Genomic DNA, 17999 nt, shown 5'->3' with positions numbered 1-17999 from the left:
GGTCCCAGACGTGCTCAATGGGATTGAGATCCGGGCTCTTCGCTGGCCATGGCAGAACACTGACATTCCTCTTGCAGGAAATCACGCACAGACCGAGCAGTATGGCTGGTGGCATTGTCATGCTGGAGGGTCATGTCAGGATGAGCCTGCAGGAAGGGTACCACATGAGGGAGGAGGATGTCTTCCCTGTAACGCACAGCGTTGAGATTGCCTGCAATGACAACAAGCTCAGTCCAATGATGCTGTGACACACCGCCCCAGACCATGATGGACCCTCCACCCCCAAATCCATCCCGCTCCAGAGTACAGGCCTAGGTGTAACGCTCATTCCTTCAACAACAATCGCAAATTCAACCATCACCTCTGGTGAGACAAAACCACGACTCGTCAGTGAAGAGCACTTGTTGCCAGTCCTGTCTGGTCCAGCGACGGTGGGTTTGTGCCCATAGGCGACGTTGTTGCCGGTGATGTCTGGTGAGGACCTGCCTTACAACAGGCCTACAATGATGTACCGATCCTGTGCAGGTGTTGTTACACGTGATCTGCCACTGCGAGGACGATCAGCTGTCTGTCCTTTCTCCCCGTAGCGCTGTCTTAGGCGTCTCACAGTACGGACATTGCAATTTATTGCCCTGGCCACATCTGCAGTCCTCATGCCCTTTTCAGCATGCCTAAGGCACGTTCACGCAGATAAGCAGGGACCCTGGGCATCTTTCTTTTGGTGTTTTTCAGGGTCAATAGAAAGGCTTCCCTAGTGTCCTAAGTTTTCATAACTGTGACCTTAATTGCCTACCATCTGTAAGCTGTTAGTGTCTTAACGACCGTTCCACAGGTGCATGTTCATTAATTGTTTATGATTCATTGAACAAGCATGGGAAACAGTGTTTAAACCCTTTACAATGAAGATCTGTGAAGTTATTTGGATTTTAATTAATTCTCTTTGAAAGAGAGGGTCCTGATAAAGGGACAATTCGTTTTTCGCTGAGTTTATTTATATTTAGCAGATGCTTTTATGTGCGTGTCAGAGGAAAGATGTCTGAAAATGTTTTAAGGCCAAGATTTCTATTCAATGTGCCATGTGTGTCACGGATTTGACCTGAAATTGACTTCTTAATTTCAGTTACCATAGGATGCTGTTAGCTTTTAACTCCCCTCTACCAATAGATTTGACACTGCATTTGGTTGACTCGCATTGGTTGTGACAGGCCATAACAAAGGGATTGTTCACTTTTTTAAAGTGTAGGTTATTTTTGACTTACCTAGAATGTTCCATCCGATTTTCAAACCTCAGTGAACTACCTCTTTAAACTCTTGTATTTTATCCTTCCCCAGATCTTCTTCTCCTTCATGCTGACCCCTCTGTTTAAGAAGCCTAAGTTTGCCAGTACGGTGGGCTCAATGCTGACTGTGGTGTTCGGCTGCCTGTCCCTGTTCACTGTCCTGATGAAGGACTTCCCCCAGCCGCTGGTCTGGGTTCTTTGTCTGCTGTCCCCCAGCGCATTCTCCATCGGCATTGCCCAGGTAACCAACACAGTCAATGCCCGTGTCGTGTTCATTAAGCACCAAATGGGATTAAACAGACCGAAACAGGGAGCGACTACCTGGACTTGGAGAATAGAAGCGCACATTTTCTGTGGTGATACGGTGCAAAGTTTAGTAACAGAATAAACAGCACAAACCATCATTCTGTTACCAAACTTTGCATCTGCAAATCTGTTCAAGTAAATGTGTTTTTGTAAGATGTTCTGTGGAAATTAAGTTATTCTTGTGCATAAAGCTGTATTGTTTGTTTAACTTTGCAATCATTGTTTTTTGTTTGACATACATTTTAAAATGAAAAGCCGGACTCACAGCATCAGCCTGTTACCATGGAATTGCCCAACATTTTATTGTCAAGGTTGTCCAAGACAGTGTGCAATGTTTACGGAGACCACCCCCCATGTAATAAAGCTATTCTGTTCTATTCTCTGTGAGTCTAGGTGGTGTACCTGGAGGCCCAGGGGGACGGAGCTGTGTTCGCTACCCTGGCCAACGGCCCCCATCCCCTCTACGCCCCCCTTCTCATGCTCGTCCTGGACTGTATACTCTACCTGCTGCTGGCTGTCTACCTGGACCAGGTCCTACCAGGTACTGTTTTGACTTCTCCTCTCTTCTCAACACATCAAGGAAGTATTGATTTCATTCAACATTTACTCATACAGTTTGGTTTTAATTGAGTACATTTTTTTAAACGGCAACCTGTCTATTTATCTCAAATGGCCTTCCGTATTCCTGTGTCCTTTGTGCAGGTGAGTTTGGCATGCGGCGCTCCCTGGTATACTTCATGAAGCCATCCTATTGGTCCAAGCGCAGTAAGCGCTACGTCGAGGTGAGCTCTGTGTACGAGACGGAGGTGAACGGGGCCCCAGGAGTGAATGAGTCTGTGGAGCCCGTCTCTCCGGAATTCAGGGGGAAAGAGGCCATCCGGTAAGAGCCTCCCCTTTATACCCTTTCCACACTACTGATCTAAGCCAAGCTGCACTGGGCTGGCCTGGTTATGCATCCACCATAGTTGCTTGATGCGTCCTGTCCAATGGGTGTAGTTCAGTGGACGCTCCTCAGAGGAGGAAGGGGTTGACCATCCTCAGTGAATTTCATAAGAACAAAAATGGTAAAACATTAAAGTTATGTTTTTTAGATAAAACTATACTAAATATTATCAAATCAAATGTTATTTGTCATATTCGCCAATACAACAGGTGTAGACCTTAAAGTGAAATGCTTACTTACAAGCCCTTGACCCTGGGACTAAACACCTCCCTCTGCAACTGGATCCTGGACTTCCTGACGGGCCGCCCCCAGGTGGTAAGGGTAGGTAACAACACGCCACGCTGATCCTCAACACAGGGGCCCCTCGGGTGTGTGCTCAGTCTCCTCCTGTACTCCCTGTTCACTCATGACTGCATGGCCAGGCACAACTCCAACACCATCATCAAGTTTGCCGATAACACAACTGTGGTAGGCCTGATCACCGACAACGATGGTGCCAGGACAACAACCTCCCCCTCAATGTGAGCAAGACAAAGGAGCTGATTTCTGGACTACAGGAAAACGAGGACCGACCACGCCCCCATTCTCATTGACGGGCTGTAGTGGAGCAGGTTGAGAGCTGGTATGGCAACTGCTCGGCCTCCGACCGCAAGGCACTACTTAGGGTAGTGCGTACGGCCCAGTACATCACCAGGCAGTGTCAGAGGAAGGCCCTAAAAATTGTCAAAGACTCCAGCCACCCTAGTCATAGACTGTTCTCTCTGCTATCGCACGGCAAGCGGTACCAGAGTGCCAAGTCTAGGTCCAAAAGGCTTCTTAACAGCTTCTAACCCCAAGCCATAAGACTCCTGAACAGCTAATCAAATGGCTACCCAGACCTCTCTTTTACGCTGCTGCTACTCTGTTTATAATCTATGCATAGTCACTTTAACTCTACCTACATGTACATATTACCTCCACTAACCAGTGCCCCCGCACATTGACTCTGTACCAATACCCCCTGTATATAGCCTCACTATTGTTATTTTACTGCTGCTCTTTAATTATTTACTTTTTTCTATTTTTGTACTTTGTTTTTTACTTAACCAAAAATGCAGTTTTAAGAACAATAAGTGATAAGGGCTTGTAAGTACACTTAAGTACTTAATACACCTGTTGTATTCGGCGCATGTGACAAACAAAATATGATTTGATTTGATGAGAAACTTTAAGAGTTTTAATGAGCAGGCTTTCTTTCATGATTTGTTTTATTTTGACTGGAGCAAGATTGAGCTTTTTCCTGATGTGGAAACTGCCTGGAAATTCTTTCATAATTGTTTTTTCCAAATAGTAAAAAACATGCCCCATTCCACAGGTTCAGAGTTAAAGGGAGGGATAATCCATGGTTTTCTTCTGAGCTGTCTTGTATTATTCACTAACGTAATCTAGCCTGGGCTAAAGCAAGGAAATCATGTTCTTATGCTGATTGGCTTCTTTTTTCACAGCTATGAAGCAAGTGTTCTTCTCTTTTCAGGAAGGCCAAGTCTGAATATTTTATGTCTGTTACTACTAATAACCTGAATGACCCTAGGACGTTTTGGAGGGCTATTAAGTCTGTCTGGTAACAGTACAGTTAATGAATTACCTTCATGTTTATTGAAGGACTCTGTTGCTCTTTATGACGAAACTGAAATGCTGAATTGTTTCAATGAACACTTTGTGTCATCTGATAGGTTGTTAGATTTAGTATCTTCTGTCTCTATACAGCCCTGTGTGGATGAACCGGTGAGAGCTGGTCAAACGTTTAGCTTTTTGCCATTCTCAGTGCAGGAGGTACATAAAGCCCTGACATCCTTAGATCAGAGAAATCCTGCAGGTCCTGATCGTCTTAATCCCTGCTTTTTAAAACTGGCAGTTGATTTCATAGCTGAACCACTAATATATCTGTTCAATATAACCCTGGCATGTAATGAAATTCCAAGGATCTGGAAATCAGCATTTGTCCTACAACTTTTAAAACTGGGAGATCCAACTCTATTATAGGCCAATCTCAAAGCTGTCACCCCTAGCAAAAATACTAGAAACCAGCTAAAATAGTATATAAAAATGAACTCTATTTTATCAATGCACCAATCGGGCTTCAAGTAGAAGCATATCACAATTACAGCAGCCATGAAGGTTTTAAATGATATCACTGAAGCCCTTGACAAAAAAACAGCACTCTCTCTAATACAATTGATCATGCTGTACTGAGGCAGAGATTATCGAGCATAGGTCTTTCCGAGCATGTAGTTGCATGGTTTGCTAACTATCTGTCTGACAGAACTCGGTGCACTCAATTTGATGTGCTCATGTCTGCTAAATTGTCTGTCTGTAATGGTGTGCCCCAGGGCTCGGGACTTGGTCCACTCTTATTCACTATTTATATAAATAATTCACTTTTATGCTGATTATACTTTTATTTATTGTTTATTGTTGTCTCCTCAATGCTGACTAAACTAATTGTGTTTTCTAAAGCAAGAAATAGACCTCTGTTCACCTACTACTACCTGTCAGGGAAATGAGATTGAGGCTGTAACCTCGTAAATATCTTAGTTATCTTATTAGTAGCCTAACCATATTGCTGTTACATTGAACTGGGTGAATGGAATATGAATGACAATCATCCAATATGCTGCAATAGAAATAAGGCCATTCTCATAAAAAAAAGAATTGTCCTCCCTCATCTTAAACGACACTGGCCGCCACTGGTGTGGTTGTACATGAAGCTGCCTCACACTCGGACAAGGCTACTGACTTTACCTTCATAGTTGATTGAACCTTGCTGTAAAGGACAATGTGAAGGGAACACTGTAAGGTTTCGGCTGCCCCTATAGTGTGAATCAGCAACTTTCCATTGACATCAGTTCTGATGGTGCATGATAAGAAATGTTTTGGTGCAGATCTTCTTATCATAATGCTCCTGTCCCTGGCTGGAAGAGGACACTTGTGTCTCTCTGTAACAAGTGGCTTTGAAAATAGACTCTGTGGCTGCCTCAGCTCGATAGCTCCGGATCAGGCTGATATCCTCTTACATTATAGAGAAACCTGGTCCCATTATTGACTTTCCAGGACAGAAATACAGGCTTTTAGAGTTACCAGTTGAAACAATAACCTTAGCCGAGCTGTATCGATATAGATGAGCACCTGATAGGAACCCACTGGCTTGGTCTGCTTCCAGCCTGCAAACCTCCATTAGCTTTGATCCAGAAAGAATGAGTGCCAGATTGAAACCTGTTGTTTACCCTCTTCTCTGTCTCCCCACCCTGGCAGCATTAACAACATCCGCAAGGTGTACAAAGAGAAGGACAGCATCGTGGAAGCTCTGAGGGGTGAGGCTCATTCCTCTAAGTATTTCTCTTGTCACTCTTGTGTCTATGTCTATGTGGAGCCTCTTTTCTAGTTGCCGTATCTAACAGACAAATTGGAAATCGTCAGAGTTCCGAACTTCCTTAACAGATCCTGACGTTGTCTTACCTTTCTCTGTTTATCCTCGTCCATGACCATTATTAGGCTTAATCTGTGTCCACGAAACCGCCCCATATGAGGCTCTTCGTAGACCCTAATGTCTATTTGTATTGCTTTTACTCTTTTTAAATGAATATCTTATTAACACTTTGTTCTAGCTAGCTATTTGTGTAGGTAGCTATCAAGTAAACCCAATGAACGCCCCCTTCCCTTCTATCCAGGCTTGACCTTTGACATCTATGAAGGTCAGATCACAGCCCTCCTGGGCCACAGCGGAGCAGGGAAGTCCACTCTGATGAACATCCTGTGTGGGATCTGTCCTCCGACTGACGGCCACGCCTCCATCTATGGCTCCCCTGTGGCAGAGATCGCTGAGGGGGTAGAAATGAGGCAGCTGGTGGGCATCTGCCCTCAGTTCAACATCATCTTTGACGTGCTCACTGTAGAAGAGCACCTGAGGATATTTGCTGCCATTAAAGGGATTCTGCCCTCTGACATTGACAATGAGGTGAGGGAATTTTTATTACCAGTACAGATACTGATAGCGGCTATTTTAAAGAAGGATTTACATGAGATGTTGTGATACTGAATGCTGTTTCAAATCGCTCTGGATAAGATCGTCTGCTAAAATAGTCAAATGTAAATGTAAAATGCATCATATATGATCACTCGGTCACTCTAGCATGGCTGGTTGGTAACTGGCAGGCCTCTATGTTGCTTCCGTATTTCTGAATTCAGCTTCAACTCACAAGATGGAAAATATTGAGTCATGTTTGGGATCACATTCTTTTCTCTCCCTCCCTCCTGTGTGTTGGATCTGTATGTTAGGTGTCCAAGGTGCTGAAGGATCTAGACCTGGAGAAGATAATGGACGCCCAGGCTAAGAACCTAAGTGGAGGCCAGAAGAGGAAATTGTCTGTGGGCATAGCCATCCTGGGAGACCCCAAGGTAGCTGGATCCTTGATCATCCACCCTCACAACACAACAGAAATGGCCTTCTGTCTGTCTGTCTTTCTGTCTCTCGCTGTCTGTCTGTCTCTCGCTGTCTGTCTCTCGCTGTCTGTCTGTCTGTCTGTCTCTCGCTGTCTGTCTCTCGCTGTCTGTCTGTCTCTCGCTCTCTGTCTCTCGCTCTCTGTCTGTCTGTCTCTCGCTCTCTGTCTGTCTGTCTCTCGCTCTCTGTCTGTCTCTCGCTCTCTCGCTCTCTGTCTCTCGCTCTCTCGCTCTCTGTCTCTCGCTCTCTGTCTCTCGCTCTCTCTCGCTTTCTGTCTCTCTCTCGCTCTCTGTCTCTCTCTCACTCTCTGTCTCTCTCTCGCTCTCTGTCTCTCTCTCGCTCTCTGTCTCTCTCTCGCTCTCTGTCTCTCTCTCGCTCGCTGTCTGTCTCTCGCTCTCTGTCTGTCTCTCGCTCTCTGTCTGTCTATCGCTCTGTCTGTCTCTCGCTCTCTGTCTGTCTCTCGCTCTCTGTCTGTCTCTCGCTCTCTGTCTGTCTGTCTGTCTCTCGTTCTGTCTGTCTGTCGCTCTCTGTCTGTCTGTCGCTCTCTGTCTGTCTGTCGCTCTCTGTCTGTCTGTCGCTCTCTGTCTGTCTGTCGCTCTCTGTCTGTCTGTCGCTCTCTGTCTGTCTCTCGCTCTCTGTCTGTCTGTCTGTCTCTCGCTCTCTGTCTGTCTGTCTCTCGCTCTCTGTCTGTCTCTCGCTCTCTGTCTGTCTCTCGCTCTCTGTCTGTCTGTCTCTCGCTCTCTGTCTGTCTGTCTCTCGCTCTCTGTCTGTCTGTCTGTCTCTCACTCTCTGTCTGTCTGTCTCTCGCTCTCTGTCTTGTCTGTCTGTCTCTCGCTCTCTGTCTTGTCTGTCTGTCTCTCGCTCTCTGTCTTGTCTGTCTGTCTCTCGCTCTCTGTCTTGTCTGTCTGTCTCTCGCTCTCTGTCTTGTCTGTCTGTCTCTCGCTCTCTGTCTTGTCTGTCTGTCTCTCGCTCTCTGTCTTGTCTGTCGCTCTCTGTCTCTCGCTCTCTCTCTGTCTCTCGCTCTCTCTGTCTCTCGCTCTCTGTCTCTGTCTCTCGCTCTCTGTCTCTGTCTCTCGCTCTCTGTCTCTCGCTCTATGTCTCTGTCTCTCGCTCTCTCTCTGTCTCTCGCTCTCTGTCTCTGTCTCTCGCTCTCTCTCTCGCTCTCTGTCTCTGTCTCTCGCTCTCTGTCTCTGTCTCTTGCTCTGTCTGTCGCTGTCTCTCGCTCTCTGTCTCTCGCTCTCTGTCTCTCGCTGTCTGTCTGTCTCTCGCTCAATGTCTGTCTGTCTCACGCTCTCTGTCTCTCGCTCTCTGTCTCTCGCTCTCTGTCTCTCGCTCTCTCTCTCGCTCTCTGTCTCTCGCTCTCGCTCTCTGTCTCTGTCTCTTGCGCTGTCTCTCGCTCTCTCGCTCTCTGTCTCTCGCTCTCTGTCTCTCGCTGTCTGTCTGTCTCTCGCTCAATGTCTGTCTGTCTCTCGCTCTCTGTCTCTCGCTCTCTGTCTCTCGCTCTCTGTCTCTCGCTCTCTGTCTCTCGCTCTCTGTCTCTCGCTCTCTGTCTCTCGCTCTCTGTCTCTCGCTCTCTGTCTCTCGCTCTCTGTCTGTCTGTCTCGCTCTCTGTCTGTCTGTCTCTCTCGCTCTCTGTCTGTCTGTCTCTCTCGCTCTCTGTCTTGTCTGTCTGTCTCTCGCTCTCTGTCTTGTCTGTCGCTCTCTGTCTCTCGCTCTCTCTCTGTCTCTCGCTCTCTCTGTCTCTCGCTCTCTGTCTCTGTCTCTCGCTCTCTGTCTCTGTCTCTCGCTCTCTGTCTCTCGCTCTATGTCTCTGTCTCTCGCTCTCTCTCTGTCTCTCGCTCTCTGTCTCTGTCTCTCGCTCTCTCTCTCGCTCTCTGTCTCTGTCTCTCGCTCTCTGTCTCTGTCTCTTGCTCTGTCTGTCGCTGTCTCTCGCTCTCTGTCTCTCGCTCTCTGTCTCTCGCTGTCTGTCTGTCTCTCGCTCAATGTCTGTCTGTCTCACGCTCTCTGTCTCTCGCTCTCTGTCTCTCGCTCTCTCTCTCGCTCTCTGTCTCTCGCTCTCGCTCTCTGTCTCTGTCTCTTGCGCTGTCTCTCGCTCTCTCGCTCTCTGTCTCTCGCTCTCTGTCTCTCGCTGTCTGTCTGTCTCTCGCTCAATGTCTGTCTGTCTCTCGCTCTCTGTCTCTCGCTCTCTGTCTCTCGCTCTCTGTCTCTCGCTCTCTGTCTCTCGCTCTCTGTCTCTCGCTCTCTGTCTCTCGCTCTCTGTCTCTCGCTCTCTGTCTGTCTGTCTCGCTCTCTGTCTGTCTGTCTCTCTCGCTCTCTGTCTGTCTGTCTCTCTCGCTCTCTGTCTGTCTGTCTCTCGCTCTCTGTCTGTCTCTCGCTCTCTGTCTGTCTCTCGCTCTCTGTCTGTCTCTCGCTCTCTGTCTGTCTCTCGCTCTCTGTCTGTCTCTCGCTCTCTGTCTGTCTGTCTCTCGCTCTCTGTCTGTCTGTCTGTCGCTCTCTGTCTGTCTGTCTGTCTGTCGCTCTCTGTCTGTCTGTCTGTCTCTCGCTCTCTGTCTGTCTGTCTGTCTCTCGCTGTCTGTCTGTCTGTCTCTCGCTCGCTCTCTGTCTGTCTGTCTCTCGCTCTCTGTCTGTCTGTCTCTCGCTCTCTGTCTGTCTGTCTCTCGCTCTCTGTCTGTCTGTCTGTCTCTCGCTCTCTGTCTGTCTGTCTGTCTCTCGCTCTCTGTCTGTCTGTCTCTCGCTCTCTGTCTGTCTGTCTGTCTCTCGCTCTCTGTCTGTCTCTCGCTCTCTGTCTGTCTGTCTCTCGCTCTCTGTCTGTCTGTCTCTCGCTCTCTGTCTGTCTGTCTCTCGCTCTCTGTCTTGTCTGTCTGTCTCTCGCTCTCTGTCTTGTCTGACGCTCTCTGTCTCTCGCTCTCTCTCTGTCTCTCGCTCTCTGTCTCTCGCTCTCTGTCTCTCGCTCTCTCTGTCGCTGTCTCTCGCTCTCTGTCTCTCGCTCTCTGTCTCTCGCTGTCTGTCTGTCTCTCGCTCTGTCTGTCTCTCGCTCTCTGTCTCTCGCTCTCTGTCTCTCGCTCTCTGTCTCTCGCTCTCTGTCTCTCGCTCTCTGCTCTCTGTCTGTCTGTCTCTCTCGCTCTCTGTCTGTTTGTCTCTCTCGCTCTCTGTCTGTCTGTCTCTCGCTCTCTGTCTGTCTCTCGCTCTCTGTCTGTCTCTCGCTCTCTGTCTGTCTCTCGCTCTCTGTCTGTCTCTCGCTCTCTGTCTGTCTGTCTCTCGCTCTCTGTCTGTCTCTGTCTCTCGCTCTCTGTCTGTCTCGCTCTCTGTCTGTCTGTCTCGCTCTCTGTCTGTCTGTCTCGCTCTCTGTCTGTCTGTCTCTCTCGCTCTCTGTCTGTCTCTCGCTCTCTGTCTGTCTCTCGCTCTCTGTCTGTCTCTCGCTCTCTGTCTGTCTCTCGCTGTCTGTCTGTCTGTCTCTCGCTCTCTGTCTGTCTGTCTCTCGCTCTCTGTCTGTCTGTCGCTCTCTGTCTGTCTGTCTGTCGCTCTCTGTCTGTCTGTCTGTCGCTCTCTGTCTGTCTGTCTGTCTCTCGCTCTCTGTCTGTCTGTCTGTCTCTCGCTCTCTGTCTGTCTGTCTCTCGCTCTCTGTCTGTCTGTCTGTCTCTCGCTCTCTGTCTGTCTGTCTGTCTCTCGCTCTCTGTCTGTCTGTCTGTCTCTCGCTCTCTGTCTGTCTGTCTGTCTCTCGCTCTCTGTCTGTCTGTCTCTCGCTCTCTGTCTGTCTGTCTGTCTCTCGCTCTCTGTCTGTCTGTCTGTCTCTCGCTCTCTGTCTGTCTGTCTGTCTCTCGCTCTCTGTCTGTCTGTCTCTCGCTCTCTGTCTGTCTGTCTCTCTCGCTCTCTGTCTGTTTGTCTCTCTCGCTCTCTGTCTGTCTGTCTCTCGCTCTCTGTCTGTCTCTCGCTCTCTGTCTGTCTCTCGCTCTCTGTCTGTCTCTCGCTCTCTGTCTGTCTCTCGCTCTCTGTCTTGTCTGTCTGTCTCTCGCTCTCTGTCTTGTCTGTCTGTCTCTCGCTCTCTGTCTTGTCTGTCTGTCTCTCGCTCTCTGTCTTGTCTGTCGCTCTCTGTCTCTCGCTCTCTCTCTGTCTCTCGCTCTCTCTCTGTCTCTCGCTCTCGCTCTCTCTCTGTCTCTCGCTCTCTGTCTCTCGCTCTCTGTCTCTCGCTCTCTGTCTTTGTCTCTCGCTCTCTGTCTCTGTCTCTCGCTCTCTGTCTCTCTGTCTCTGTCTCTCGCTCTCTGTCTCTGTCTCTCGCTCTCTCTCTGTCTCTCGCTCTCTCTCTGTCTCTCGCTCTCTGTCTCTCGCTCTCTGTCTCTGTCTCTCGCTCTCTGTCTCTCGCTCTCTGTCTCTGTCTCTCGCTCTCTGTCTCTCGCTCTCTGTCTCTCGCTCTCTGTCTGTCTGTCTCTCTCGCTCTCTGTCTGTCTGTCTCTCTCGCTCTCTGTCTGTCTGTCTCTCGCTCTCTGTCTGTCTCTCGCTCTCTGTCTGTCTGTCTCTCGCTCTCTGTCTGTCTGTCTCTCGCTCTCTGTCTGTCTCTGTGTCTCGCTCTGTCTGTCTCTGTCTCTCGCTCTCTGTCTCTCACTCTGTCTGTCTCTGTCTCTCGCTCTCTGTCTGTCTGTCTCTGTCTCTCACTCTCTGTCTGTCTCTGTCTCTCACTCTCTGTCTGTCTCTCGCTCTCTGTCTGTCTGTCTCTCGCTCTCTGTCTGTCTCTCTCGCTCTCTGTCTGTCTGTCTGTCTCTCTCGCTCTCTGTCTGTCTCTCTGCTACCGCACTGCAAGCGGTACCGATGCACCAATTCTGGAACCAACAGGAGCCTGAACAGCTTTTACCACCGAGCCATAAGACTGATAAATAGTTCATTAAAAAAATAAAACATTTAGAGGGTAGATCATAAAAGTTGCAACCAAGTGTCACTTAGAAATGTCCTTGTTTTTTAAAGAAAAGCAAAGAAAAACGTCTGTTAAAATAACATCAAATTGATCAGAAACACGGTGTAGACATTGTTAATATTGTAAATGGCTATGGTAGCTGGAAACAGCTGATTATTTTTATGGAATATCTACATAGGAGAACAGAAGCCCATTATCAGCAACCATCACCCTGTGTTCCAAAGGCACGTTGTGTTAGCTAATCCAAGTTTATCATTTTAAAAGGCTAATTGATCATTAGAAAACCCTTTTGCAATTGCAGCCATTTCCAACTACAATAGTCATTTACAACATTAACAATGTCTATACTGTATTTCTGATCAATTTTATGTTATTTTAATGGACAAGATATGTGCTTTTCTTTCAAAAACAAGGACACAACTTTTGAACATGTGTGTGCGTGTGTGTGTGTCATTGCTTTAGAAGCTTCTGATTGGCATCATTTGAGTCAATTGGAGGTGTACCTGTGGATGTATTTCAAGGCCTACCTTCAAACTTAGTGACTCTACTTGACATAATGGGAAAATCAAAAGAAATCAGCCAAGACCTCAGAAAGAAATTGTAGACCTCCACAAGTCTGGTTCATACTTGGGAGCAATTTCCAAACGCCTAAAGGTAGAACGTTCATCTGTACAAACAATAGTAGCAAGTATAAACACCATGGGACCACGCAGCCGTCATACCGCTCAGGAAGGAGACGTGTTCTGTCTCCTGGAGACGAACGTACTTTGGTGCGAAAAGTGCAAATCAATCCCAGAACAACAAAAGTATCTATATCCACAGTAAAACGAGTCCTATATCGACATAAACTGAAAGGCTGCTCAGCCAGGAAGAAGCCACTGCTCCAAAACCGCCATAAAAAAAGACAGAATACGGTTGGCAACTGCACATGGGGGCAAAGATCGTACTTTTTGGAGAAATATCCTCTGGTCTGACAAAACAAAAATAGAACTGTTTGGCCATAATGACCATTGTTATGTTTGGAGGAAAAAGGGGGAGGCTTGCAAGCCGAAGAACACCATCCCAACCGTGAAGCACGGGGGTGGCAGCATCATGTTGTGGGGGTGCTTTGCTACAGGAGGGACTGGTGCACTTCACAAACTAGATGGCATCATCAGGGAGGAAAATTATGTGGATATATTGAAGCAACATCTCAAGACATCAGTCAGGAAGTTAAAGCTTGGTTGCAAATGGGTCTTCCAAATGGACAATGATCCCAAGCATACTTCCAAAGTTGTGGCAAAATTGATTAATGAAAACAAAGTCAAGGTATTGGAGTGGTCATTACAAAGCCCTGACCTCTACCCTGTAGAAAATCTGTGGGCAGAACTGAAAAGCGCGTGCTAGCAAGGTGGCCTACAAACCTGACTCAGTTACACCAGCTCTGTCATGAGGAATGTGCCAACATTCACCCAACTTATTGTGGGAAGCTTGTGGAAGGCTACCCGAAACATTTGACCCAAGTTAAACAATTTATAGGCAATGCTACCAAATACGAATTGAGTGTATGTAAACTTCTGACCCACTGGTAATGTGATACAAGAAATAAAAGCTGAAATAAATCGTTTTCTCTACTGTTATTGTGACATTTCACGTTCTTAAAATAAAGTGGTGATCCTAACTGACCTAAGACAGGGGAATTTTACTAAGATTAAATGTCAAGAATTGTGAAAAACTGAGTATAAATGTATTTGGCTAAGGTATATGTAAACTTCCGACTTCAACTGTATGTATACACACATACAAACACAAACTACCGTTCAAACGTTTGGGGTCACTTAGAAATGTCCTTGTTTTTGAAAGAAAAGCACATTTTTGGACAGTCTGGACACACCTACTCATTGCAAGGTTTTTCTTTATTTTTACTATTTTCTACATTGTAGAATAAAAGTGACAACATATACTATGAAATAACACATATGGAATCATGTATTAAGCAAAAAAGAGTTAAACAAATCAAAGTAGCCGTCCCAGCTCTGCACACTTGGCATTCTCTCAACCAGCTTCACGAGGTAGTCACCTGGAATGCATTTCAATTAACTGGTGTGCCTTGTTAAAAGTTCATTTGTGGAATTCCTTTCCTTAATGTGTTTGAGCCAATCAGTTGTGTTTCAAGGTGAGTGGGTATACAGAAGATAGCCCTATTTGGTAAAATATCAAGTCCATATTATGACAAGAACAGCTCAAATAAGCAAAGAGAAAGGACAGTCCATCATTACTTCAAGGTCAGTCATTCTGGAACATTTCAATAACTTTTAAAGTTTCTTCAAGTGCAGTCGCATAATCAAGCGCTATGATGAAACTGGCTCATGAGGACCGCCACAGGAAAGGAAGACCCAGAGTTACCTCTGCTGCAGAGGATAAGTTACTTCGAGTTACTAGCCTCAGAAATTGCAGCCCAAATAAATACTTCAGAGTTCAAGTAACAGACACATCTCAACATCAACTGTTCAGAGGAGAATGCATAAATCAGGCTTTCATGGTCGAATTCCTGTGAAGAAACCACTACTAAAGGACACCAATAATAGGAGACTTGATTGGGCCAAGAAACATGAACAATGGACATTAGACCGGTGGAAACCTGTCCTTTTGGTGTGATGAATCCATTTCAGATTTTTGGTTCCAACCGCCGTGTCTTTGTGAGACGCAGAGTAGGTGAACGGATGATCTCCGCATGTGTGGTTCCCACCGTGACGCATGGAGGAGGTGGTGTGGGGGTGCTTTGCTGGTGACACTGTTGGTGATTTATTTAGAATTCAAGGCACACTTAACCAGCATGGCTACCACAGCATGCTGCAGCAATACACCATCCCATGTGGTTTGCGCTTAGTAGGACTGTCATTTGTTTTTCAACAGGACAATGACCCAACACACCTCCAGGCTGTGTAAGGGCTATTTGACCAAGGAGAGTGATGGAGTGCTGTATCAGATGACCTGGCCTCCACTATCCCCTGACTTCAACCCAACTGAGATGGTTTGGGATGAGTCAGACTGCAGTGTGAAGGAAAAGCAGCCAACAAGTGCTCAGCATATGTGGGAACTTTCAAGACAGTTGGAAAAGCATTCCAGGTGAAGCTGGTTGAAATAATGACAAGAGTGTGCAAAGCTGTGATCAAGGCAAATTATGGCTACTTTGAAGAATCTAAAATATAAAATACACTTTTTTGGTTACTGCATGATTCCATATGTGTTATTTCATAGTTTTGATGTCTACAAGTATTATTCTACAATGTAGAAAATAGTAAAAAATAAAGAAAAACCCTTGAATGAGTAGGTGTGTCCAAATTTTTTGACTGACTGGTACTGTACATATTTACCCTAATTACCTCGTGCACATCGACTCGGTACTTGTACCCCTTGTACAGTGTATATATCCAAGTTATTGTTACTCATTGTGTATCTATTGTTACTTTTATTATTACATGTTTTACTTTTCTATTATTTCTCTATTTTCTTTCTACTCTGCATTTTTGGGGAGGGCCAATAAGTAAGTATTTCACTGTTAGTCCACATCTGTTGTTTACGAAGCATGTGACAAATAAAATTTGATTAGATTTTGCGTGTGTGTATATGTTTAGATCCTGCTCCTGGATGAGCCTACTGCTGGTATGGACCCCTGCTCCAGACACCAGGTGTGGTCTCTGCTGAAGAGTCGCAGAGCAGGCAGAGTCACAGTGCTCAGCACACATTACATGGACGAGGCAGACATACTCGCTGGTACACCCATCTTTTCCCTATCTATCTCTAACAATGTGTTCATCTATAGCAGGGTTCTCTCTATCCCTCAATACACTTACGTCTTTCACTCGCCATCTCAATTTCTCTTTTTCTCTCTTTCATTTTCCCGCTCCCTTCTAGACCGCAAAGCTGTGATCTCTCAGGGCCAACTTAAGTGTGTTGGTTCTTCCCTATATCTCAAGACCAAGTGTGGAGTAGGATACCACCTCAGGTAATTTCGGCAGACATCTCTCTAAATGTCACAAAAAAATACACTATAAAACATATCTCGACCTAAAGCGTTTTGACCTATTTAAGCCATCCAGCAGATTGTTTCTTCATAAATCATGTTGTTTGATGACAGTAAGACTGATGCTTACAGACCACAGCTAAATAATGTTTTTTTTCCCCCCTTCCTATAGAATGTCTATTGGTGGACGGTGTGAGGTGGATGGTGTCACATCATTGGTCAAGCACCACGTCCCCAAGGCACAGTTGTCACGGCAACAAGAGGCTGAGCTGACATTCACCCTCCCTTTCGAAAGCATGGACACCTTTTCAGGTCAGAAACTAATCTCTGTGCTAAGGCTCAGTTGATCGCGCCTATCATAGAAATATAATTCCTATTGAGTGTACCCATGACGGGGAAGTCAAATTGCTATAGTCCGAGGGGCTATTTGCTTTCGAGGAATTCTATTTATATTCATATGTAGCAGGTAGAGTTTTAGATCTGTGGTTCTGTACTTACTGTACCTTGACTTCACTCTCTCAGGATTGTTCTCAGAACTAGACTGCAGGCCAGACCTGGGCATCATCAACTACGGGGTGTCCATGACAACGCTGGAGGATGTGTTTCTTCGTCTGGAGGCTGAGGCTGAGGTGGACCAGGCTGGTGAGACTTCTTTTCTCTCCTTCTGTACTAAGCAGGGCTCTACATTCACATGCGCTGGTGCTCCCAACTTGAAAAAGTTAGGAGCACCACATTATATTTTGGAGCACCAGAAAACAGTATACATTTTATTTATTGAGATACGGCCTACATGAATTCTAGCGACTTTTGCAGCACATGTGACCTAGAAACTAATATGTAACACTGTAAAGACATGAATTTATTATAAAAGCTAAAATGTTGATCCAAATACTTGTCATTTAAATTACAAAGTCATTTGTGGAATATTAGGTTTCTGCATTGTGTAAAAACACTATTTTCCTATTGAAAGTTGTACCATGTCTCTTTAAAAATGTCAGGTATTTGATGACGACATGCAAGAGATCTTTCATTCATTGCTATGATCATTGATCTCCTGAAGAAGAAATCCCTTTTGCTTTCTTTCTGTGCCTGCAAATGTTTGGATATACTGGTAAAGTTACCAGGTTGTTAACTAGCTAGCCAATGAGGTACATGATTGAACAAATTATTTAACAATGCTCAAATAGTTTTAGAACAACCAACTACATGGTTTATGAATGTAAAATGGGGTCCTAGCGATCCACTATAGGAAGATAAACATGTTGCGGTAATATGGGTCAGATCTTTTGGTCCTGGTTGGGCTAGAATCAAGACGTTTTCACTTTTTTCTCTAGGGTACTCGGAAACATTATCATTACAGCAATTATTATCTGGGAGAATTCTTTCATAATCGCAGTGTTCCCATAATAAAACTCTTTGGTCGCACTTTAAAGCCCTGCCCTTATGGAAAAACCACATGATTCCACATGTGATATTTCCACATGATTCCACATGTGATATTTCCACATGATTCCACATGTGATATTTCCACATGATTCCACATGTGATATTTCCACATGATTCTACATGTGAAACCATGTGTTTTTGGAACACGTCACATGTGGTGATCTGGATTTTCACATGTGAAACCATATGTTCTTAGAACACTTCACCTATGATATTTCACGTGGGTTTTCACGTGATCGCTCAATGCTCAAGAAAAAGTATTATATTTATCATAGTGATTCAGGAGTACCATTAAAACAGAATTATATGCCACACCAACATTAGACAACTGTACAGAAAACCCTGAAATTGCTGAAATAAGTAAATGTAAATAAATAATGAGAGAATAGTCAGAATAACTGACAACTAAAATAGCAGTGCAGCTGGCAGTCTTTTGCTAAGTGAAGAGATATATTATAGGTAATGAATGTGTAGGGGAATGCTACAGACTGTGGCACAGCAGAAAGGTCAGTGTACCTCAAATCCAGAGGTTGTGCAATCAAATCCCAGGTTGGGTCATACTTTTGCTGAAGGAGCAATAACACATGCAATTCCACATGTGAAGTTTTGGAAAAACATGTTTTCATATAATTTCA

At 45.6% G+C, this 17999-nt stretch overlaps 1 protein-coding gene across 2 annotated transcripts in view; it reads left to right on the top strand.

Moving 5' to 3' along the window:
• abca5 (ATP binding cassette subfamily A member 5) overlaps positions 1 to 17999 on the top strand; it is a 97282-nt gene that overhangs the window by 45943 nt on the left and 33340 nt on the right. For both annotated transcript variants that reach the window (XR_016491076.1, XM_021581043.3), the window contains exons 8-17: positions 1333 to 1521; positions 1980 to 2127; positions 2289 to 2466; positions 5821 to 5879; positions 6237 to 6523; positions 6844 to 6963; positions 15530 to 15668; positions 15810 to 15900; positions 16091 to 16230; positions 16441 to 16560. Coding sequence is in view for 1 of the 2 variants with exons in the window: in XM_021581043.3 (XP_021436718.3) it covers positions 1333 to 1521; positions 1980 to 2127; positions 2289 to 2466; positions 5821 to 5879; positions 6237 to 6523; positions 6844 to 6963; positions 15530 to 15668; positions 15810 to 15900; positions 16091 to 16230; positions 16441 to 16560 (1471 nt within the window). In the remaining variant the exon portion in view is untranslated. The remainder of the gene's footprint in view (positions 1 to 1332; positions 1522 to 1979; positions 2128 to 2288; positions 2467 to 5820; positions 5880 to 6236; positions 6524 to 6843; positions 6964 to 15529; positions 15669 to 15809; positions 15901 to 16090; positions 16231 to 16440; positions 16561 to 17999) is intronic.

The sequence above is a fragment of the Oncorhynchus mykiss genome, chromosome 23 (genome assembly GCF_057628025.1).
Source record: "Oncorhynchus mykiss isolate SJ-2025 chromosome 23, ASM5762802v1, whole genome shotgun sequence".
NCBI lineage: Eukaryota > Metazoa > Chordata > Actinopteri > Salmoniformes > Salmonidae > Oncorhynchus > Oncorhynchus mykiss.
The sequence above is the reverse complement of the archived record's forward strand: the minus strand, read 5'-3'. Positions and strand labels throughout refer to the sequence as shown.